At 37.5% G+C, this 25,885-nt stretch overlaps 2 protein-coding genes across 4 annotated transcripts; one reads left to right on the top strand and one right to left on the bottom strand.

The window, feature by feature from the left end:
• Positions 1-1,172: 1,172 nt before the first annotated feature.
• On the bottom strand, positions 1,173-8,243 carry lypd6 (LY6/PLAUR domain containing 6). 2 transcript variants are annotated; one of them, XM_039793519.1, is made up of 5 exons: positions 8,169-8,243; positions 3,242-3,403; positions 2,214-2,312; positions 1,848-1,978; positions 1,173-1,761 (listed from the first exon to the last, which is right to left on the bottom strand). In XM_039793519.1, the coding sequence occupies exons 2-5, from the start codon at positions 3,360-3,362 to the stop codon at positions 1,594-1,596; spliced, it is 519 nt and encodes a 172-aa protein (XP_039649453.1). In that variant the 5' UTR covers positions 3,363-3,403; positions 8,169-8,243; the 3' UTR covers positions 1,173-1,593. The 2 variants fall into 2 exon arrangements, with proteins under 2 accessions (XP_039649453.1, XP_039649452.1); XM_039793518.1 differs by having other exon boundaries at positions 1,624-1,978.
• Positions 8,244-10,353: 2,110 nt separating this feature from the next.
• Positions 10,354-21,865, top strand: pspc1 (paraspeckle component 1). 2 transcript variants are annotated; one of them, XM_039793500.1, is made up of 10 exons: positions 10,354-10,867; positions 11,875-12,024; positions 12,168-12,319; positions 12,539-12,634; positions 12,843-13,039; positions 13,602-13,686; positions 13,806-13,911; positions 18,218-18,275; positions 20,307-20,443; positions 20,958-21,865. In XM_039793500.1, exons 1-10 carry the CDS (start codon positions 10,478-10,480, stop codon positions 21,171-21,173), a joined length of 1,587 nt encoding a protein of 528 aa, XP_039649434.1. In that variant the 5' UTR covers positions 10,354-10,477; the 3' UTR covers positions 21,174-21,865. The 2 variants fall into 2 exon arrangements, with proteins under 2 accessions (XP_039649434.1, XP_039649435.1); XM_039793501.1 differs by having other exon boundaries at positions 10,478-10,858; positions 20,958-21,173.
• The last annotated feature ends 4,020 nt before the right edge of the window (positions 21,866-25,885 follow it).

Genomic DNA, 25,885 nt, shown 5'->3' with positions numbered 1-25,885 from the left:
ACTTATCACTATACTCTAACTAATTAATGTTTGTAGAAAATGGATGTCAACAAATTAACAATTGTTCTCTTCAGGGGAGAATTGTACTTTGGTTGAATGGTTTAATTTTAATTTAAATTTAAATTTTGACTGCTGGGTGCAGCAAGGCACAACTGATTAGTCTGAATTTTGTGCTGGAAACAAATGTAATGTTAACACATTTTTACAAGATGTACTGATATACAGAAATACATTTTTGATTTTGCAAAATATCCAGTAAGACATTTGCCTCGATGAGGATTTTATAGAATCTGTAACTACAAAAACAGTGACTGTTGTATGTCCTACCCAGTTTGTGTGTTGGGCACCTGCCTGCCGTGCCTGTAAATTGAGATTGTGTATGTCACAATGTAGTGTCACAATGTGACTAGAGCATGCAGATATGGTGATAGTTATTTTGTTGCCATCTAGTGGTTGATTAGATTTACTGCAGACAGGCTGACTCATTTACCTTCAACTTGACAAATGTTCTTTGACTCCTATTCTACCTCTGATAATAATTGATGAAAAAAAAGACTGCAGGTCACATCAAGAATCAAATGCAGAGCTATGAGTGTTTTAGAGTTTCCGATTGCATGTTTTTGGAATGTGGGAGGAAACGGGAGCGCCTGGAGAAAACCCATGTCAACACTGGGAGAACATGCAAATTCCACACAGAAAAGGCCACAGCCATAAACGGGACCCTCAACTTTCCTTCTGAGACCACACTGAGCCACAATGCTCTTAAAAGGGACATTGTTTTAGGACATACCAGACTTGATTGACAAAATAGAGCTAAAACTCACAAGCTTCAGCTCTATTTTGTCAAACTATCAATCTAGCCTGTATAGATTCTACTGTGTACACACACACACACACATGCACAAATTGGACATTTTGATCAGCTTTACAAAAAGAAATGTCTCTTCATACAGAGGTTTAGTCTGGGGGGCCTGCATGCAGTAGGCCCTATTTAATCCATCCTAATAAGCCAACTAACTATCCCCTTCTGATTCTGGTAAGGGGCCAATCAGATTCCAGGGGGGCTAGGTCACCCCTTGGGTCCCCACTGCTAAACAGTTGAATGCAGTTATACCATATAACATCAGTCTCCATTTTGTGTGTACTCCTGTAACATCCAAAAAACAATTTAATTGAATCACAAGCAATTTAATATTGACAAAACCTAAAAAGAAATACACATTGACATTGTTAAACAACACAGTCACATTAATACAACTTAAAAAACTTAGCTTAAATAAATTAAAAAAGCTTCAACAAATTGTAAAATTGCCTGAGGAGGAAGGAAACCTAATTTGAAGGAAACATGGTGCAGTAGTGACAGTCCTGGACACAGGTTTTCAGTCTTTTATTCGTTCAGACATCCTATAAAATAAATAAAATAAACATGAAACCCAGATGCTAAATATACCAGGCTTGTAAAAAAAATACCATGAGATTAGGAAATACATTTATTATTGTTCTTCACCTTTAGCAAATTTTTCAGTTTCACAAAAAGTGTCCTTTATAAAGTTGGGTCTGATATGCATATGTCTCACAGATGCAGTTTCCCTATCAAACATGTCCAGTTGTAAAGATGCCGATGATGATGTAGCTCAGCTTTGCAGGAAGAAACCCTCTGCTCGAGCTGGCCAGGGGAGAAGTCGAGGAGAAAATGGCGTTGCTCGCATTCCTTGGCGCCAACATGTTACAGATGTTCCCCTCACAGCAGGATGAGCACATCTGACGGATTGCGTGAAATATTCGAATATATTTTTTCGCAACATCAGTATGAGATTGTTAATGCAGCTTAATCTTAATCCACATACCTGATAGCCATTATCGGTGACATCAGCACAGCCGGTAAACAGACAGTCCTTCAGGGTCGCACAGCGCTTTGTCACAGACACACTGTCGCCATGGTTATCCATCATGTGGAGTGTGTGACAGTATCTGGCATCTGGAAGACATGACACGCCTTTTATTTGAGGATTATTTTACTACCTCAGTGTCACTCAGACAGCATCAGAACATAGTGATGTGGATTTCGAAAATCAAACCCCTCTAAAATGTCATATATTCAGATTACACTCTCCTTCATATTTTAGAAAAATTGTAGAGTTTGATGTCCCAAAATTCCATTCTGGTAAGCCCACTATGCACACATAGAAGTAAATGAGAAAGCGCTGATGTACCTTTTGGACAGTAAACATCCGGTGCCCAGCGATTACACTCATAGTTATCTGCAGCGTCTTCACACGTGAAGCACTTAAAGCCACCAGGATGAGGTGTAGCTGTGGAGAACAGACGCATACACTTCAGTACTCTGAGTTCATGATGTCTGATAGAGACATTCAGGGTTTGATTTTAAATATTTGTGATGTCTTCATTGAAAATTTTTGAGCCCTTCTGAAACGAGTATATTTACATGTGTGTTACAAAATGTAAGCTCACTAGAAACTGCTCACTATATGTGTTTGCTTGCTAACAGATGTGCAAAAGAAATGTAAATAGCCTTTAATAATGAGTGAAAAGTATTGTGCGCAAATTGTTGCGCACAATACTGTCATCAGTTCTGCCTCAGGACCTACTCTCAGTTGTCTGTCTTTATAATTGTGATTTTATAATTGTGATTTACAATCCTGCCACACCTGGGCTCTGCAAATCTGTGTGGCGAGCAGGGGCCCCCCTGGCAGGAAAAGAACTAGACAAACTAGCTTATATCTGTGAGGCATGTTTCATTAGTGTGATTGCTCAATGGCACTTTTGTTTTCTTTGCTCTTTATTAATGTGATTGCTGGCGTGACACTGTGACTGTCTCAATGCTCTGGGACAATAACAAGACACTGTTAACTATTCTCATGCCTCACGTAACAGATGTTGTCAAATTCTTACATAAAAGATTTGTTTTCCCGACAGTATCTCTGAATGATCATCTGTTTACTGTACTACTCCCTTTGGCAAGAATCACATCTGTACTGGGAATCAGGCGGTGTTTCATCTGGGACAGCTATAGGCCTCAGGGTCAGCCACTTTTCAATCACAGGACAAAGCCATGTCACGCACGCACGCCCGCGCGCGCGCACACACACACACACACACACACATCTTTATCACTTTCAGTTCCCAAATGTTTTGTCTCATGGTCCTGTTGGAGGCAGATTTGAACAAATGTTTTACATTCAGAACACACATGATGCACATAGTAATATCATGCTCTTACTTGAGGGATGCAGCAGGATGATGTCCGTCATGGTGAAATCCCGTGACTGGACAGTTTTCAGCCAATCAGCAATGTTGGTCATTAGCAGGACCCAGGCCACTGTTAGCCAGGCCTCCATCATTGTCCTAAAGTTCCTTCATGCACTTTTCTGTTTCAGGCAAACTATGGGAGAGAAGGGACCATGAGCAGCTGAAATACATCACAGAGGTGGTTTCAAATACATCCTCAGGAACAGTATAATAATAAATATAACTAAAAACACATTTAAAAAATTATGTGTGTTATGTTTGTCATAATTTCGTAGTTGCAGTGAATGGAGAATATGAAAACAAATGTCTTCTTGAGAGAAAAGCGAAGCCAACATCTAATAATAGAAGGAATTAGTCTATAAAAGTGATCAGCTGTGTGTGCTGCTCATGCTGTGAGCTCACTTTATTATTTAAATGTCAAAAGGAACCCTGCCAGTCTACAGACAAATGACGGAAAGACATCTATTATAACTATTATTAACACTGTCACTTCTGACACAAATGTGAGTTATGTTTCAATTACAAGACCTTTTTGCCCTCTGGGAATTTAGCCATTAGTCCTTGCTTGCCAGATGGTTTTTTTTCTGTCATGCAATGGGTCATTTATTGGTAAAACCGAGTCAGCATGTTAATTATCTTTTACTCTGACTCCTTTTTAAACTGGAGATCACAACAGCAGGTCTGCTAAAGAAAATTCGTCCTATTCTAGACCTTCTTTATGTCCAAATCTGTTACTTAGCCAAACAGATTCACTGCTCCATTAATAAAATGCCCACATCCTTTATTCTGAGACTGACTTTGTTGAGGGATTCAAGAAATATCCTCTAAGCTGCCATGGTAATCCTTTTGAAACATCACAAATCAGGTGCAACTATGCCCATCTTTATTCAGCAGGAAACAATTTGTTTTTAATTCCAGACTCCAAAGAAGGATTTGACAAGTCAGTGACAAACATGCACTGTGTAAAGACTACCTCCCTAACATAAACATCTCTCCATAGCCTAAAGGTTTGAACCACATTCAGAACATCCGACAGCTTATTACTTCAAACGGTACCAAGTATCATTTCAACGCCGGCAGATCAAATACGCTTTAAGAGGTGGCATTCCTGTTCGCAAATATGTGAATGCTTTGTTACCATATGAGAAATAATTCACATAGTCTGAGAGACAATACCTGAGTGCCCTTGATTTATAAAGATTTAAAGCAGTATTTGTTTGTATGCAAGAAAAAAAAAGTGTCTGTTATTGATGTACAATTGGAATGTAATATAATTTGCTTTGGTACACGCTTGGTACTCTTTTCATTATTATTAACAGATTAGTAGACATACACAGGCTATATTATATTTTATATTCATTGATGACATCTAATAGTATTCAGTCACAGTCCAGGCAGAACTCTCTCTATAAAAAAATGCTCTTCCTAGATTCACTGAGACGTCAATCAATGAATTATATACCAGATGACCTGGTTTTGCCTCTGAATTGAGATCAGTAGCGTAAGATCAGCAAGTTCAGATGCCTCTGACTCCATTTTATGTTTTGTCCTCAGGCGTTGTGCTGGCTGTGTGGTTGTAAATACTTGTTTTCTTAGCATTATACATGCCCCAATAACATTGATCCATGTCTTTGATGCAGACAGAATAACCATACTGTATGTGCTGCACACAGCATACTCTAAATTCTGGTATCGAAGGCTCAACCACATTGAACATTGTATATGAAGAATTTTACACAATACATAATATTTAATAGTTAAATGACTTTGAATGCTATGCAAATTAATTGGACTATAATTAACACAGAAAACCACTGTATATTCAAGAAGACAGCTTGATAGTATCTAGAGCTGAAGCGATTAATCAGTTAGTCAATTCATATTATTTTTTGAAGCAAAAATGAAGAGATGCTGGTTTCTTAGTGTTTTGTGATACAATATTGCAGTTTGGGCTGAAAAACAAGACATTTCAATTCAACTTGGGCTTTGGAAACTTGGGATTTGCATTTTTTCACATTCTTCAGACATTTTATAGATCAAATAATGAATCGACTTATCGAGAAAATAAAGCACCTGAGGGGAATGAATTAACACATGTATAATAACTTTTTTGCTCATTGAAAGCTTAAGTAAGTTGATGTCTGTGTCATTTGTTGGAATTAATTTTTAAATTGCAGTATTTAAAAAAATTAATCACATTTTTTTTATCTACCTTGCACTACAGAAGTTGAGTTTTGGAAACGTAAAATACATGATACGGTATTCAGAGAAGTATTTCAGTCCATGGGCTTGCATTCATTAAGCTCCTCAGCACCAGTGCTACTGTATAGCCCATAATGATATTCTGTACGCTGAAAGGAAAACTTGAGATTAGCTCTCCAACTTTGAGCTGTCTGAGAGATGCCGGGTCTTGCCTGTAGTAAATTTGGAGTGCGGGGATTAGGTACAATAGCTCCCTGTTACAACTGGAGAGGGATGGAGAGGGTTTATATCACTCAGGGTTCAATCGGCACCGACCAACTCCTTTGGTTCGCAGGATTGAAAGAATCTGAAGGAGAGCAGGTTTTAAATCTCTCTGTCACCCCTGACAACGGGGGATAAAGTTTGCAGATTGTGAGTGTAAAAGTGATGAGTATGGCTGACACATTGACGGTATTTTGCAGACACTACTGCAATAGTATCTGAAAAGTCTCTCTTTACTGTAGTTTTGGTTTGGTGGTGATGCAGCCATCTCAGTGTCACATTTTGTTCTTTTATCCAGAAAACAAGTTAAAAACAAAACAAAAATTTGATTTAAACTGCTGTTTGACTCATGACCCTGCCTGTAACCTCTTCATACCAGAGATAAGTTATAGGCTTATCTGCCAAGTCCAATGCTATGAATCAGTCATCAGAAGTTCAGAGAACTGAAAAAAAGATAAAGGTATTTCCAAGGATAGACATAAGGTAACATTGAGACAAACTGTGAACTAATTACTTCACACCTTCAGTCCTCAGGCAATGCTATGCTGCCTCAGTGCTGTCAGAGATATCATATTTATGACTGAAACACACATGAATGACCCAAAACATTGTAAATATTACTGGGTAAGTCCTCTTTGTCCAATTCTTGACTCTTTTTGCCATGGATGCTGTGGTGTTATTTGTGTTAATTGCTCGTATACGGGAATATTTGGGGAATACATTTATTAGACATCAGTTGCACTTGTGTGCATTTAGTCTCACTTAGAAATGGAAACCATTTAAATGTGCAGAAACACATGTTTACAACTTAGAAGGTATGGTGTTAGGAATATATATATGGAATAGATAAAGGCAGGTTTACTGATGGACCACACAGAGAAACAGATAAATGCTTTAAAGTACCCTGAGGCCTCTGCAGTTGTTCAAACTCATCACATAACTGTAGGGAAAATACATTGGTAGCTTTGGTTAGACCCTACCAACAGAGCAAAGATCACTAAAAAGTGATCTAGATGATAAAACAAAATGACAAATGTGAACTATTTCATTCCTTTGATGAAGTATAATTGCTCCATGTTGGTCATGCGTGTCAAAAGAATACAAGATTTAGGCCACCAGGGTTGCCTTTGAAGTTCAGCCGATCAGCAGCTCTGTTCTATCGACCAGACACATATGGCAGGGGCTTAACTTCTGTGATACAACTGCTCGTGTTTTTCCACTTATACACTGAAGTCAGAGATACATGACTGCACCAGAGAAATGACAGTAAGTGTTGCTGAATTCTCCTGTCTTAAGCTGTTTAACACTTCACTGTTGACTGAAACACCAAAGTACAGTGTATAACTAACCCTAACCCAAGATTTCTTCAGACCTATGGTTAAAGTGTTAACTAGTGAAGTCCAGCCTCACATACACACACATGCACACAAATACACAGCCTGTAGTAGCAATACTACAATGTAAAAATACTCTGCAATAAATGATAGTCCTGAATGTATGCACTGAAGTAAAAGTTATCAAAACTGCTAATTATGCAGCAGAATGTCCTCCTAGTGTTACATTATTATATACTATAGGCTATTAGTGTTACAGTCTAAGCAGTATTTTGATGTAGTTGGAGATAAGGCTACTGTACTGTAAAAAGTATTTTTATGCTGCTGGGTAGTTGAATCAATGACACTGTATCATATTCTATACGGTGCACGTGTTTTATGTAAAATCTGAATCTGCAAAGTAACAAGCAGCTTGTTGTCGAGTAAATGTCGTGGAAAATGTACAATATTTTCCTCTGAATTGTAGGGGAGACAAAGTATAAAGTAGAATAAAATGGAAATCGAGTAAAGGATTCTTAAAAATGTGTCTTACAGTACTTAGTTACATCTACTCATTATAAATAAGTCTGTGACACAAAGTCCTAATGAACAACTTCACAATCAATGCACAGTGTAAATATACTGTAGGCTACATGTACAAATGTATGTAGACTAAATTCAAATGGCACTAATTATAGAAAAATACACTATGCACTCGTGTCAGCGTTCATGTGATTAAAGATGCCTACTCAAACTGCGCTCCAAATCTCTACTACTCTACACATAAATTAAATCTGCCTAAATAATGAATAAAGCATATTTATGTGACTACCCGAGCGCTATTAAACAGTACAATTAAACTGCATTTGAAATGTTCACACTAATGATGTAATGTTATATCCATACATGACGATTATTAAACCTAATAATTATTCTCAGAAATATGACTACAAACAGAATTGAATCCCACGACCAATTCATAACTGGATTCCAAACATAATATCCTTGATTCATCTTAAATTAGCGCGCTTAATTACACCGAAGCGTGACATTTACTAACGTATTAACACTGACTTAATATGCTTACATAGCCATTCTATGGAACTTTATAATCCAACTCACCGGCTTTATTTTCTCGATAAGCCCGCAGGAGACTGGCAGCGCAGATGAAAATCAGAAACTACTGTGCTGTTCCGACCTGAGCGAGGAGGGTGCTGCAACGTCACTGGCACGTCATTACTACTCCCATCAGCAACACTGCAGCTGGATCAGGAATACTGCTTACATTTTCTACAGTTTTTGTGGATTCCATCAGTAAGAAGTGAATATATAGTATATAATATATAATATTTAGGCTAATCCAGTGGTGTCATGTAGCAAAGTCGTTTTTTTGAATACCTGAGTTTAATTGTTTCTCTTTTGCTAGTTTATATTTCTACTTCACTACATTACAGAGGCAAATATTGTACTTCTTATTCAACTACATTTATCTGATGTTACTTGGCGCATTGATACTTTACACACTAAAACGTGATCACTGTTTAAAACATCTTTTTAGATTAAACTATCCAACGCTAGGCTTAGAAATAGCTCCACCTCTACCAGCTGTAACATTAATATTCTTCTTACACATTGATGTTAATGCAACAGTATTAGGCTAACTATCCTTCAGGTTCCTGACCTTCAGGTTCAATTTATTCACAAAAGTTCAAAGACAAACAATCATAAGACAATATACAGATATGTGAAATGGGACACCATGGAAAGCTATTTAAAGCTTGTGTAAAGGGGCCCAGACACTAGCAAATACTACACATTAAAAATACAATCATATTGTTTTAATAATTAATAAAGCCTATTAACCACAAACATAATATATGATATAGGCCACACTCACAGCGGGCATTTTTCCGCAATTCACCTTTTTAGATTTTAAGTTTGCTTCTACAACACACAACAATGAGTGATGCAACCAAATTTTTTAAATATGATTTATTGAGTTGAGTTTTCAACAAAAAAGAACAGACACAGACCCTTATATACATCTGAGTGAGTAAGATACAACAGACCATTGAATGAGGTGAGGTAAGCACTAACAACAGAAAGTGGTGTTACTTAAAACAAGAGGATAAAGTTTAACCAATACATGTTTAACAAACATCAACTTAATTAAGGCTAAAATCAGGGTCTTTCAGATATGTAAAATGAATGCGTAAGGGATATTGCTCAGGATCAAAAGATAACTATAATGAACATGCATTATTCCTGTAGGCAAATTACAACAAGACCCTTCAAACCGCTTGCTTATTCACATTCCCTGAGTGAAACATTACGCTGCCTGTGTGGACAGACTCCTACAACTTATCAGCGACAGGCAGCAGCCCTCTGACCTGTCTGGATATGGGATCCCTGACAGGAGAGCAATGAGGACGATAACTACCCTTGTCAAACAGAGGAATTTAAGCATTTGCACACAGATGTGCCATGATATCTGGACAGATGGCTGGTCGATCATGGGAAAAGCTTTCAGCAAGAACCTCAGAAACTTGCACACTGCTCAGATGACAAAAACAGACAGAAAAAGACACCTGTTGTGTAAAGGATCAGTCAAAATGTAGGCTATGCTCTGTGTTGGATATAAAGGATTAAGGGGCTGTAACAGGTTTCCTGGTTTTGTTCAGCCATGGGGGCTTTAATGTAGGCTATATTGGATCCCATTGTGCAAATTGTAATAACTCACTGAGTGAGAGAGTGTGTGTTGGAGAAGTGGCTCTAGGGTTTGAGGGGGTTGTACGCTTAACAAATTGCTTCTTTGAGCCAAATTTGTGATTTTAGGCTATATAAATAAAAAAATGACTTGACACTGGAGAGGCACCCCTTTCAGACTATGAGGCTTTTCCCGTTTAAAATAGCAGGATTTAGAGCTGCAATGTTGTAGTTGATTAATCAATGAGTCCATCAACACAACATTAATCAGCAATTACTTTTAAAACCGATTTATCGTGTCACAAATTTTTAAAGCAACTCTCTCACCTCTAGTGAGGATTTGCTGACTTTTGTTTGTTCTATATCACTGTAATAGTATATATCTGGGTTTTGGGCTGATTGGCCAAAAAAAAGATTGGCACATTTATTGTTAAGGAAAAATAAATCATCAGTAGTTGCAGCGCTAATTTGAATTAGTCTGTTGAAGGGTGGAGGTTGATGGTGATTCTTCTAGCTCCCCATGGCTGGAAGGGGGTCACAAAAATTCCAGTTGGTATTTACGCCCTTGGCTGGATCAAAATAGGACGTTGCGCGCGCAACCACCGCCATCTTTGAAAATCAGGAGGTGTGCGTACACGGCACAGCATCAGCAGCGCTGGTCCACAAGCCTTCTCCCCAAAGTTAGTTTAATTAAGATAACGTTACATAAACAACTTTGTCCGAACATGGCTAACCGAAATATGCAGCAAGCAAACATGCAAAGCTGTAATTCTCCTCAACAAGCGAGACGTGGGACCGACTCCCCGGCCCCGGAGCAGTCACCGGCGAACAAAGACAGCCCAACGCCGCAGCAGCAGCAGTCACCCGCGGCCGAACAAGGGGAAGTAGCCGGAGAAGGAAGCGAAGAGTGTCGGGAGGAAATGACTCTGGATATTACGAGTTTTCGGAAGCCCGGTGAGAAGACGTTCACCCAGCGCTCACGTCTTTTTGTCGGAAACCTCCCGGTGGATATCCCGGAGGAGGAGTTCAAAAACATGTTTGCTAAATATGGGAACGTTGGCGAGGTTTTCATCAACAGAGACCGGGGGTTCGGCTTCGTTCGGTTGGTAGGTTCTGTGTGTGTTGCTTTTTTATTCTGAAACTAACCTAGCTATAGGCCTAACGTTAACGTTATGTGTTTTTGGTTTTAATATGTGGAGCGAAATTTCGTGGCTAAGAGGAGCTAACTAAGCTGCTATGTTAGCAAAAACACAAGGTGCTGGTTGACTTCAATCGATCAAGTTATTTGTCACGACTTGACACCATATGCTTGACACCCATATTATAATAACCATTCATCTTACCGTAACATATATTTTGTCTTATTTTGTGTTGTACGTTTCCAAAGTGAAGTCACATGTTACATTTCACATTTTATAGACCAGGTTATCTATTTTGACTTGTATGTGAAAGGTTCCCTGAATGTCTTGTTTCTCCTTATTCCTTCTCCTCACATTGCAATGTATTTTTTTATTTTTTATTTTTTTACACCTTGCAGTTTTATATAGCAAATAAAACATCAATATATAGTTTAACTTATGTGGCACACTTTCATTGGTCATTATAGAAAATATAGTGGTGCAAGGTTTTATACACCGATGTAGGGCTGGACCATATTGCCAAAATCTTTGCAACCAACATTTGGGTCCCCAAAGAGAGAACCTAAACTTGTGACTGGAAGGTTGCCAGTTGGAGTCCAGTTTGCATCGAACTGAGTGGTAATGTAAAATCAAAATGTGATGTAAAAACAAACGGCTATCTTTAAATATTTGCTCAAAATATTTCACATCAGATTTTCTATAAAATTGGAGTTGGTATATGCTGGTTATTATCAATTTAAATTACTTAATTGTGTATCACGATTTCTCAATATATGATTTCATCACGATACGATTCTATTGAAAGGCGAAAAAGAAATTAGCATATTGAATTATCGCCCAGCCCTACACTGGTGCAAATTCTGGACTGTCAAATATCTTTAGGATAACAATTTGAATACAGTTTATTCTGCAGCCCTAACAAATGCCATAACGTGCCTCACTGGGGTATCCTCATCCTTTTCCTTCTCCCCCCTTGTCTTCAGGAAACCCGGACGCTGGCAGAGATTGCTAAAGCTGAGCTGGATGGGACTATTTTGAATAATCGACCAATCAGGATCCGCTTCGCTACACACGGTGCTGCGCTTACAGTGCGAAACCTGTTGCCTGTAGTAACAAATGAACTGCTTGAACAGGTATACTGGACAAAAGCTATAAAATCTCAGAAATTCAACAGGATTGGGATGTTTGTCAATTTTACTTCCTGTGTCTGGTGCTCTGTGGAATTGCTGATTTCTTTGCAGTGATAAGTAATCTGAAACCCACCCTCTACCATTAGGCGTTTTCTGAGTTTGGGCCGGTGGAACGGGCTATTGTCGTGACAGATGACCGTGGTCGTCCCACTGGGAGAGGCATTGTGGAGTTTGCAAGTAAAGCAGCTGCACGTAAGGCCGTGGAGCGCTGCAAAGAGGGAGCGCTGCTGCTGACCACGTAAGGAGTGTGGCACAGAACTGGCTGGGGTTGAATGACTTTGTGGTTTTGTGTTTTAGTTGCATAATGAAGGTTTAGTTTTTACCTACTCATCCCACATCAGTTAAACCTTACCCTTGTACAAAAACTAATTACTTGTGAGGCATTTTGTCCTTTTCTACTGCATCATCTTTCTTGAAATATCACATGTTTAATTCAGTGTTGTCTCTTTTTCTTCAGCACACCTTGTCCAGCCATTGTGGAGCCCTCGGAGCACTTTGATGATGAGGATGGACAGCCTGAAAAACTGCTGCAGAAGACTCCAAAGTACTACAAGTAAGTCAACAAGTTATTTGTAGTTATATTGTAGTTCAAATTCATGCATAGATTTTTGTTACATTAAAATGTGCTTCAGTTTGTTCATACGGTTTGTTGGTTTTTGAACATTTTGAACTCCACAATGCTCATTCTGTCTCTTGGTCTAGGGTGGCTGACGGTAATCCACTGGAGTTGTTTATTTTTGTATTATCTTTTTTTCCCCCAGGGAACGAGAGCAGATGCCGCATTTTGCTCAGCCGGGGACATTTGAGTTTGAATATTCGTCTCGCTGGAAAGCTCTTCATGAGATGGAGAAACAGCAAAGAGAACAGGTGGACAAGAACATTAAAGAGGCCAAAGAGAAACTGGAGGCTGAGCTAGAAGCCGCCAAACATGAACATCAGCTCATGTTAATGAGACAAGGTAGGGGCTGTGGGGCCGCTTTACTGTACTATGTACTTAATATCTCACATTTGTTCAGGTGGGAAATCGGAACAATACCTATTTGCAGTGTAGCTGCTTATGGTGATTGATTTAAGCTGTAGGTCAGCGTAGGATTTAGCCAGCTTGACTCTTTATGGATGTTTTATACATGCATAATATCCGGCAGTGTTATGCTTTTATTATATATCTGAAGTAACCATCTTTACCTTCTCTCATTCATTTTGTTTTAGAGAGCAAATGTTGCACTGTTATTGCTTTGCTGTGGTTCGTGTCAGCTATATTCCGAAGCTCTATGTAGTGTAATGATGGATTGACTTAGATTGGTAGGGTGAAAAGGGGGAATGGGTTATGTCGCCTCAATTGAATAAGTGTTAAAATTTGGTTGCTTATGTCGTGTTGCTCATCATGATTTCTGAGTTATAGGAAATACTGCCTCATGCATGTTGCCCTTTTTGTTTTGTGTTTTTGCATTTATTATTCCTTATATATCCATTCCTCTGCCAGTTTGTGTTACTCATGTTGTCTTCCTCCCTTCTTCCAGATCTAATGAGACGTCAGGAGGAGCTGAGGAGACTGGAGGAGCTCCGCAACCAGGAGCTGCAGAGGCGAAAGCAGATAGAGATGAGGTGTGTTTCCTTTCTTAAGCAAACCATTACGACAGAGTGAGAGAGCTGTTGAGAGTCCCTCTTGTTTGATTTAGTTGTATTTTATTTGACTATTCTGTCTTTACTCTCTCTGGCTGCAGGCATGAAGAGGAGCGGAGAAGGAGAGAGGAGGAGATGATGAGACACAGAGAACAGGAGGACCTGAGACGCCACCCAGATGGCTTCAAACCAAACTACCTGGACAATGTGAGTAGAGCAGGAATACATATATGCTGTGAAGCACACTTAGAAACACACTGAAGACTGTCCAGGTACATTTGCACCTAGGGCTGGGCGATATGGAGCAAATCAAATATCACAATATTTTTGACCAAATACCTCAATATCGATATTGTAGGGTTGACAATTGACAATTCACAAATTTTTACACAATGATTTTTGTGATAAATAATCATCAGGAATGTGGATATAATGACTAAGTGGTTAAAGGCAATTAAAAGAACAGCTAGAACAAAATGACATAACTTTACTGCAATGCAGCCTTTAAAACCAGGAAAAGAAAATACTTATACTCCAAAACCTAAGAAGATATCTATTCTCATATCACGATATCACAATATAATATTGATATATTGTCCAGCCCTATTTGCACTTTTGATACATATTAAAGTATTGTGCACACGCAAACAATCAAGAATCACACCAATCAAAGAGTAAAAGTTGTTGGTTAATACTTTATTATTCAACAAATGCATACATGACCTTTCTCTCTACTTAGCGCATCGCCTTAGCACACACTGATCTTTTTAATTCTAGATAGAAATCAAAAGAAAGTAGAAATACATAATTAAGCATACTTGTCTCCTATTTGCCTTGATATGCTAAATATCATAGTATATACTATGATATTTAGCATACATATACTATGCACCATAGTGTGAAATGGATCTCAACAACCTGTATAGTGTACATACTTTAGCAGTGTCGTTTGTAAGTTACAGCAGCATCCTCAGTTATTGGTTTTTGGTATTGCAGCAGCAAAAAATAGAGTTTTTTTTTCTTTTTTAGCCTAAATCTATTTCATTGAGGCATATCTTGGAGATTTTTTTTAAACGTGTAGTACACAAGAACCACTTGCTGAAAATGATTTAACTTGGTCCAGAGCCCAGTTTTAGGTTAGTAGCAACCCCATTTCTTCATTTTTGTTTCTTTTGCATTTCCTACATTTTAGCAGCACCTCGATTGAATTGTGTTGCTGTGCAAGATTTTCTTATTTCCTCCTAGTTTTGTAGCAGCTTTCAGTCATGTCTATAGAGACAACATTTTCCATCTTTTTGATTATTCTTTATGGTTTTTTAATAGTTGTAGTCAGGCTGCCATAGTAAGACATCACTGTAATACTGTAGTTAATACTGTAGTTCATTGTGTCATGTCAACTATGCATGGGATCGAACAAACGCCCACACTAACCACAGATAATATATTGTTTCACTTTTACTATTTATTTATTAGTAATATATTACTATTATCTGTAAGTTGAATACTAAATCAATATTAGGCCTCTTTTTTTCATGATCCTGTTTTTTTTTTAAGAATCTTTCAGAACTGCATGCTTATGCACACCACCTTTTACAGGTGTTGCTTTTGTTTCCACCCCCTGAACAAATAAAAGAAACAAACCAATGCAAGGTCATAATCAAAGATCAGTGATTGGAACAATACCTTTATGCATGCTGGTAAAGCAGGTTATTCATGGCTTAGAATTCTATAGTCTTGTGTGCAGTTTCTTTTCTATAAATGTGTTTTTCTAAGTTGTGATGTGACTGCACCTTTTATAGTAGCTGCAGTTGTCTCTCGAAAGTTTGAGGACTCTGTATTCATTATTTTTCTTCATGAACATTCATAGTTACCCTTAAATAATGATGGTATAGATCTCTTGTATTGCCAGCTTTAATTTGAGTTAGAAATAGACACCATAAAAAAAACCTAAAAAAAAAACAGGAACATGGTGGGATATATGAATAGAACCAGCCACTCCAACAGATAAGGAAACAAAAACGATGGAGCTTTGTGTACGTGGATGAGAGTGGAATGTATAGTTATAGTTAGTTAATGCTGTCACACTAAAAATATTTACAAATACCAGCTTGGCCTCTGACCCATTTCTAGCATCTTGCCTAGGGCCTAGTAATTGGTAATTATTAATGGAATAGATAATTAATTTACTGGCGAAGTGCTCTAACAGCAATGAGCAGGTTTGTAAAAAACAAACCAAAAGGATGCAAGTTCTAGTTCATACAAGTGGATTTGCAGTGAGAAAAAAGTCAATATGTAATCTGTATGATTTTTATTTGATCAAAAAAAAAGTTTGAGTGAATTCTAGGTGCCTTAACTGTCAGTATGAGTGTCTGTTGGTGTGATATGTTGTTGATTTCTGTGTGATAACTTTTCTCTTCAAATCCTTTGCTCTGTTTAGAGGTCCTGTTGGAGTCTGCATCTTTACATGCATGTAACACACGCACACACTCAGAACTTTCATCTAGGACCATCCGTCTAATTCATACCGACTCCTTAACCCATCTAACACTAATGATTAGTCTTATCAATGAACACACATAGTTTTGAGTAAGATACATGAGAAGTTTCATTTGTATTGTTTTCTTTTAAACTGAAGTGGCATGTGTGTTGTCTCATACAGTTGGTGTGGATTCATATATTAATAGAGTACATGTCAAATTGTACCTCCCTAACAGAGATACTATCAACTCTACATTAGCTTCCTTTGCCATCCTGTCAATTATAAAATGTAATTTGCAGGTGTATTTTACACATTGGTAGACCACTTTGGTATAATAAAAATATATAGACATAATTTATCATGGGCTGTTAACTAATTTACAGAGTTAGAGCAAGTGTTAACCTGCTCTTTCGGGCGTTATACTATTATTAGACTGATGACTCCCAAAATATAAATGCTATCTGCTGCAATCTACTGCTTCCATTAGTTGCAGCTCATGCATTACTGACCACAGACAGATTTGAAGCTGCCATGTCATAAATGTAAGTGGAACAATGATATAGGGTGTTATCACACTTTGAGCACATTCACATTACTACTTATTTTAATCACAACATATTGACCATTAAACAGGTAAGTATATTAAGGATACAAAGGTTGAGCATCTCAATATTTGCACAGTAATTTAACATAGTGTCCCAGTTTTCCTTAACGTTTGTGTGGGACAATGTATAGTTTTGGCCCACCAAATTAAAGTTCCATACCTGACCATGAGTTACCAATTTGAGCTATGTGATATGTCTGCATTTTCTACCTTCAACATAAGAGTATATATACATTTAGAAGGTAGAGGTTGTAACTGTGCAAAAATTCATTCCACCATTATTCTTTGTGATAAAGATTACATTAACATTCACGGACCCATTATAGTGAGTTTATAATTTTCTTAAAAATAGTTTATTTGGTCATTGATGTCCAGTAGGTTTCAATGATATGGATTAAGCCTTGTCTAGATGTTTTAAAAAAATGTTAATCCTAAAGCAGACTCAATACAGGTCAGTCAAATATTGTTGAACTGTATTCACTTTGTGTGTTTGCAAGATTGTGTGAAACCGAGAGAGAGGATTGTGTGCGTCCGTTTTGTGTGTGAATGAAATGTATCCATAATTGTGTTTATTGTGAGAATGAATGAATGAACAGATGATGGAGCATCTCTGGTTTTGTGTTTGGGTCCTGAAACACCAAGCTGACAGGCGTCATTCAGCAGTTCCCAGCACCATTTACTATAGTCGACCATTATCAGCACACATGGGGCTAATGCATGTTGAATCTGCATCAGAAGCAGTCACTAATTTAGTGTTGTTTATCTTTTTTGCCTTCACCCTTTCTTTTGTCACAAGAACAGACCGAATATTACTGTTTATATATTCAAGAGTAAAACAAGTACATTAAAATAGATTAACATATGCATTCTGGTGGTCAGCTGTAGTCTTTGCTATGAGGTTGTTTTGTTTGTTGTCGCTAATTTCTAGTTCGACTTGGTGTGTCAGGACCCTGTGCGAATGTTGTACAGATTTTTTTTTTTACACAACTTTTAATTTGTGTTGGGTCTAGAGGCTGACAAAAGTACATGCTTTAAACTTCTAAAAAAGACGTGTGAATAAAATAGCCTGAAGCCCGTTTGATGTGGCTTAGGTTTTAAAGATATGCTTGCTCTAGCTGATTTGATTAGTAGCCTCAATTTGCAAAGTGTCAGTGTGCATTAAGCTTGTCTGAGACCAGTAAGTCTACAGACCAGCAGGAGGATGGAAAATGTTTCTGCATTGCCAAAGTTTGAATAGAGGCGAAGAAGCATTGAAGCTGAACCTTAAGTTCACCCTTTCCATCACTGATAAAGCTAAATTCTTTTAAATGCCATAGGCAATTTCTATCATCAGTTTTGTGTAGAAAATTAATACTTTTTCAGAAAGCCTATCCACTGAAGAATTGTACTTTAGCAGTTTTGTTCTGAAGGCTCCTTTTCACTTCTTCCAGAGAGAACAGGAAATGAGAGTGGGTGAGCTGGGCCCTCGTGGAGCCATTAATATGGGAGGTACGGGCATGATTGTGTAAAGACTGGTTGATTTAAAAAACCAGATCAAGTGACGAAAATGAGTAAATTATTACTGCCTTAATGTCATCTATCACTGTTTGTATTGCATCCCCAGTGGCTCCTTTTCAACAAGATGTATTCACATGTTTGTAATGACTAAAGTAATACTTTGTATGTTTTCACTTCTTTTTGGTGTAAAATGGACTTAATGGGGGATGCAATGCAAAAGAAAAACAAAACCATAATACAACCCATGACAACATAGTGTCTGTACTCACAGAATATACAGTGTACTGAACGGGGTTGTTTTTGTTGGGGCGAGGTTTCATAGTTTGAGAAATATTTGGTCCCTGAGCTCTCATCCTGAATTGTATGCAGATTTGAAATTGAATGATTTAACTGTGATATTTATTAACTGTTGTGGCCTTTTGAGTTTTTTTACAGTACATTTTCAAGAAGAAGCCTAAAGGCTGCAACATTTATTTAGCACTTTAAGTGAATCATAGCTGGAAATAATTAGAAGACAGACAAACGTCTGTCTTCTAATTATTTTTATTATTTATTTTATTATTTGTCTCCTGTTGTGCAGGATGAGGGGCTGGGGACTGAGGTTTTGGTCTATAATGTAGGACAAATTGTTAGATATTCATGGTCTTTCTTACCCATACATTATTACCTAGGATTGCACATCATCTATATAAACAGAACTGCTGTGTTCTATTTGTATTTTTGTTGTTGTTGCACAAACAGTAGCATCCTGTTTTTACTTAAAATGTGGAAAACCTGAGGGAGATATGGCATTGCTGTTTGTGTCATGTAATCATTTCTAAGGAAGGTTACAGTCTCATTGCTCCACACAGATCGTCAGACGTTTTGTCGTCTGCTGTAATTTTTTTGTCGCCTCAGTGGACATTTAAACCACATACTTAATTTATGTCATGATTTATTTGCTATGCTATGTTTCCATTGCAGAACTTTTTTTAATTTTATTTTTTTTTTTTACCTCAGCCAAGCATGAAAACCTTTTTGCAATATTTCAACTTTTTTTTCTTCAACTTTTTATTATTTACACTCCACTTTTGTTTGTTTAAAGTGCAAATTGAAAATGCACATAAAAACAGGTGGATGGAATCCAAACTCTTACCTCATTCCTTATTATGCTATTTTATAAAAATGTTAATATCCAACACTGTATAGTGTATTATGTCTGTAGCGCTTTTCACAAAGTGGGAGATATTGTTGGTCTGAGAAATTTCCAATATCTCTGACTCGAAGTTGGAGGCTGCTTGTAATTACAGTTCAAATGATAGTTTTACATCAGTCATCATGTTGCAACACGTCGGGATCGTACTATATAACATTTGTAGCTCTGAATGAAAGTGGAGAATTCTGTTGTTTGCGTTTGAATGGGATATAACCTTTGATGTCTGTGCCGGTCTGACTGCTTTTAGAAATGGTCCAAGGTTTTTTCTTTACAACTCTGAATGCTTCACGACTAAGATGATGTGCAATCCAAGGTTTAGTTAGCAAAAGATGTGGATGTTGGCACTTGGCCTTCAAGTTTAGGTGTCAAAGTAAGAACCTCTCATTATTAATTACACAATCTATTGTCTCGGTCTATTCTATCTGTGATGTCTACTTCAACATAATATATGACCTGTTTACTACTTTAAATTAACGTTGGTTTTTAGTTGTGTTGACATATATATATACATTATATATATATATATATATTCAAATAAACTAACATTGTTGATTACAAAACTGTTTTGTAAAGGTCTTACTTCATACTCATAAATTGAGTGTACTGTTAATGTGTTTTTTTTAATGAGTAGCAAAGTAATAAAATAATAGTCTTCATCAGATGACCGATAATTATATAAGCTGTCGACCAAAAGCCAACGTTACATTTTTCTTTGAAGTGATTGAGATTAGTTGTAGTGTTCAGCTACCGCAGGTCTTGCGGGGCGTTGGGGTACATTTTACTGACCCACCAAATGACAAACCAATGCTCCGTTGTTTTGCGTGTAGATGGCTATAACCGTGGGTCTCCGGGGCCCAGTGGTAACCAGGGTCAAATGATGGGCATGAGTGGAAGGGGAGGAGCTGTTGGCCCAGAGGGAACTGCAAATATGGGGACACCGTTGATGTCAGAGAATGGAGCAATGGTAATGTATCAGGAAAGAATTAGGAAGATATAGCTTATCTCTCAATTAGGCTATCTTCAACTTGAATGCCATTTTCTTTATAGACTATAATACAAGAACATGGCCTAATAACAGTACATTAGTCAAACAGTCTGTTTAGAAGTTAAGTCATTGTTTAGCTTCTAAGAAATTCAAAAAAAAAAAAAAAAAAAAAAAATGTAGTTCTTGAATTTGAGCAAAGGCCTCCCCTTAGCCTTATTTTGAAGCAGAAGTAAACTATTTTCTATATTTGTAAAAACCTATATTAAGCGTTGAAAATGTATCTCAAAACTGTAGACTTAACTAATAGTCTTATTCCTCTCTCTCCCTTTGTCTGCTCGGTCCACCTCACTCCCTTTTACTTTCGGATGGCGACACTTGGATCAAACCCTGACTGATGAACTTTTAAATTGCTTTTCTTGATACACTGTATTTGTGTCTGACCCCCGAACACCATTTCCGTCTTTTTTGTTTCCTTGACTCCATGATACCTCAGCAAAACGATAGATACCCGCAGGGTGGATCAGTGGGGGGGCGACCAGAAGTTGAGTCCCCAAAGCAGCAGCCGCAACAGCAGCAACAGCAGCAGCAGCAGCAGCAGCAGCCACAGCCGCCATTAGGCCCTCAAGTTGGACCAGCCCCAGGATTCGGAAGGGGGAGTCCAGTAGGGGGAGTCTTTGATGGGCCAAATAACAAACGCCGCAGATACTAAGATACTTCTGATCATGGAGACACAGTTCTCGTGGATCTTTGTTACTGCCCCAAGCCGATCATCTTTTTTTCTGTGTTACATCGACCCACTTCCTCCCTGTGGGGAAATGTTTGATTTTATTTTTTTTTTTGCCAGTTTTATTTTTCCTGTAAGGAAAGTTGTCACTGAGAGGCATATATTTTGTGATTGATAAAACTACAGAGAAAGGGTTTGTAGCTACATTTATTTGCAACATTTATACACAATATTTTTTCCAGCATACAGTACGTTTCCCCTCTGTTTTTTAAATGACACGGTTTGTGCTTTTTGTCTGCTGAATATTAAGTGTGCAAACAAGTTTCAAAGCATGTCAAGAAGCCCTTTGTGGGTAGACAACTTTGCAGTAGGTGGTGGTTACTATTGTCTTGGATACACTCTATGAAGCTGCTGTATGGGAGTGTTACATTTAAATAAAGATTAATTAGTTTGGACATTGATTTGAGTCAAAACAAGATTGCTAATCTCTGAAACTGAAAAGTAGTGTAAACCCAAGAAGACTTTCCCTGGGAGTTGGTAGTAGTTTGTGGTCCTCCCATTAAAAATACTGTTACTCTTAGCTAATTGGATATTCAATCATACAGTAAGTGAATGTTTCTGCAGCTTCAGTGCATCCTGTATTTGATGGTTAAGAGAAATAAAACATGTCTAGTAGGTTCTGTCTCTTTGTCATTTGAAAGCACTGTCATTTCCTTCATAAACTTGACATTAAAGATGCACCGATAGCAATTTTCTTGGCTGAATACAGTTGAGTTTTTTTACGTCTGACCTGCCAATTCCGATATTGGCCCTTTCTGATTTTCTATTTTTCTAATAACAGGAAAATAATGCACTTGACAAACATTACGCATGCAAATTGAATGAATTACTGATCAAATGCCACAAATGTCCCCACCACCAAGATTTTTATATGAACAATATTTAACTTTTTCTAATCCGGTGATCACAACATATGTTAATAAGAAGAAGACTTTATGGTATCTCCCTAGTGTTTATGTGAGTGTCCAGATATATTTGCTGTATGTCAGTGTGTCGTGGGTTTCTGTCTGCATGACCATACAAGATCTTTGTTTCACTGGATCTGAGAAATGTGATATACACTATGTGTCAGATTCTAAAGAATAGTTTTATAACCGGTAATTACATTTAATTTCTTCCTCTCTTGTATCTTTGCATTGTAAAAACACACATGCGCACACACACACACAAAGCACAAAGCACTTCTGCAAGCCTAATGAAGTTCATCCAGAAAGACTAAATGATAAAATGAGAGAAAACTGCTGTGTGATGTTTTGGAGTGTATGTATGTGACATGTATAAGTTATATTTGTTTTTATAAGGGATTTCTGTGAAGAAAATCGTGTCGTGGCAAAAGGCAAATATTTGAGATATTATGGATAGAAGAGCAAGTAAGACTTAAAATCCCAAGACAAGAAAAGTTGATCTTGTAGGCTGTATGTATGTCTTAACAAGAGCAGCTTTTGAGAAATTTGCCAGGTTTAATTGCCACTGGTTTTTGTAAATCATATCGTTTGATCATTTGGAATAGCTGGTCTTTCATCAGGAATTGCTCCACTGGTTGCTGAAAATCACTGTTTGGTATCAAATGCATTGTTTGCTGAAGCGTAGTTTGATGGTTAATATTTTGTAATTACCAAAATATGATTTGCATCATCTGATGAGCCAGTTTTGGCTTTATTTGTTACTGCTCATTACCGGCTTTGCACAAATATATATTTGAGAGGCTATTTGAATAACATAGTCTATGAAATGTCACTTTTAGTTTAATGCTCAGAATATTCAACAGAATATTTGTTTGAAATGGTCTTCTTTCTCATCTGCTATAGGTCCTGTTTGTGTCCTGCCTCCAGTGAAGGAATAGGTAAATAAACACACACACACAGTGTTTACAACTCTGCAGGTCCATTGTATTGTATTTTAAATGATGTGCACATCAATATTTTTAATAAGATATAATTTTGTACTGCAGCCTCAGACCCCATTAATAAATACCTAGGGTTGATACAAAATATATTGTCCTCAAAGGGCAATTTGGCCTACAGACTGCAGACAATGATTAATAAATATAAAATGTGTATGTATTTTTTTTCTTGTAATTTGTAAGTGAACATGATATGCAGAACAAGAACAGTAGGGCTAGGATGGGGTAATCAGTTAAACACAGACAAATACACAGGTACAGATAATTACACTGGGGATTCGGCAACGTCGCCTCTTGGTATTAAAAACAAAAAGAAACCAGAAGGGCACTCGGAGAGCGTAGACCTCCGCCAAGCCATAACCTATCTCACAATGTTAATGCAGTGTGTATTTTCCCAGTCTGAAAATAATTTTCCAATTATTCCAACACCACATGAGTGCAGCACAAATGCCCTATCTCACAATGTTAACGAAAGTGAAAAATAATTTGTGTATCCACCCCGGGCTTCAAATCCACTGCAGTAGGTTTTCCGTAATCCTCCCGACTGACAAACAGACAAACCGAGCTGAAAACATGACCTCCTTGGCGGAGGAAATGAAGAAAAATGGTTAAAGAAACAGTCAGTGTCTATTTCCTGAGAGTACCAATTTCATCCAGTATTTTTCACCCATGTCTTGCTATAGTTAAACATTGTAAGTGATATTTTCCATGAAGGATAGTTCATAGTAGGAGAGGGGTTCATTAGGTGTTTTTTTTTTTAACTTGCAGCCATAAAGAACCTCAGGAGGTACATAATCACTTTTACACAAAACTTTAGGCAGATCTCATATTGAATATTCACTAGTGCTTACGGGATGAAAAGATATATCTTTCAAAACTTTAAGCAAAGTCAGAGCATATGTATGTATGATTCTTTGAACATAATTTCAGTAGAGACGAGTCAGCACCGACATACTGTCCTGGATAAGTCAAGGATATTCGTCAGTTCTCTGTACTGTTTTGTTACATTTTGATAAAATAAATCACCACAAAATTAAGACATTTTTGTCATTGTGGTGCCTAGCAGCTCATAAACAGTAGTGGTTTGGCATTCCGCATTCAACGTTCAGTGTTCCACTGCTGTTAATCTCCGTTGTTCAAAAGTACAAATCATTATTAAAAGTAGAGGAATCCGTGGTTAAGGTGGATGACATTTATACAACATTATGTAATTGCACAGGTAGGTTTTTAAACATTGTATTGTATCCACATTAAATAAAGATTTATAAAAACCATGTCTCTGATGCCTCTGATTTTGACCTTTCTGTTATTGATGTAAATGATTTGCTGTTGATTTTATGTTAAAAAATGTCATGTTTGTAGATCACTTTTTCCTGCCCTATTAAACGTGTAATAATAACATAAAAAGATTGAAAATGCTGTACCAGTAAACTAGATGAAACCCTCAAACACTTGATTTGTTAATTGGGTCATGTCTGTAATTGATGAACAAAGATAATTGTTATATTGTGGCAGGAGTTTTTGGTCCATTTGTAGAAACAGAACAACTTTGTGTTATATTTATTAGCAAGCAAAAGTTATAAAAAAACAAAGTATTTGGGGCAACAGCCGATGTCGTGGATGGCTGCGGCTCAGAGGCATAGTTGTAATGTACGGTTGTATGTGACAAATAATAAAGTTTCTTTTTTCTTCTGGTGGAGGTCATTGATCACTAACCATCTTATTTTTGTTTTATTTAATCAATAGGAATTTCATCCCTCAAACTCACTGGGCTCTTAGTGGATGATTGTGTATAGGTTGCAGTGAGACATTTGGACTGCCTGTTTGATACAATCAAAGCAAACAGACTGAGGCTTTAAGGGTGGTAATAGTGTGTTTGTAGCAGGAAGGTTGGGAATCAGCGAGGAGGGGCGCGCTGCTTTTCTTTGCCATGCCGAAGGCTGTTCATTATCAACACGAGGGAACATAATCATTAAAGTGATCCAGTTTTAACGGGGCTGATTGTGGCCAATTTGGGGAATGAATACTTTGTCTTTCACTTTCTGGCCTTGTTCTGCTTTAGCCCAGTTTGTGGCCCACTTCTGTTTCTAGAAGGACAATCGATTTTGGGGCAACATTCTTTTCCTTATGAATATTTCCCTTTAGAAAAAATATTTTGTCCACATTTCCTCCCTCCATATGGTCAGGTTTACTTGTATCAATTTTGTATTGTATTTAAGACCTAAATTAATAATTACTTACTTTAAGTGTTTTATTACAGCTTTGGGTCATTAATATCTGCTTTACAGATCAAAGATGATATCTCTTTGTAGAGTTAATTGATACATTATCACTTTATTTAAGGTTTGAATGTGTCCTACATTACAACCTTACGGCCTAAATTGCAGTCAGTACTATTCCTGACAGTTTCCCAGAGACACTGGAATCTAATAATGTGTCTTCAGACTGATGGACAGCCTGAAGCTACTTTACTGACAGTGAGCATCAGACCCATAATCTGATAACAGATCTAAATAAATTCTTTTAGCTTAGAGAATGTTCACAGGATTCCCTTTAGTTTGTTTATCTGCACTGATTTGAACCGTTGTGTTTTTTTTGTAGTTTGGGCTGCCACAAAATGTGTAAACCTTTTGCCCCTAATGCCCAATATGTAGAAAAAGTACTGCGGTGGCAATCCTTGCCTTTGCCACAAACTCGACTTGTACATGTGCAAAGTGTATTTTCTCTTAGTTGG

This window comes from Perca fluviatilis, chromosome 24, assembly GCF_010015445.1.
Source record: "Perca fluviatilis chromosome 24, GENO_Pfluv_1.0, whole genome shotgun sequence".
Taxonomy (NCBI): Eukaryota; Metazoa; Chordata; class Actinopteri; order Perciformes; family Percidae; genus Perca; species Perca fluviatilis.
The sequence above is the reverse complement of the archived record's forward strand: the minus strand, read 5'-3'. Positions and strand labels throughout refer to the sequence as shown.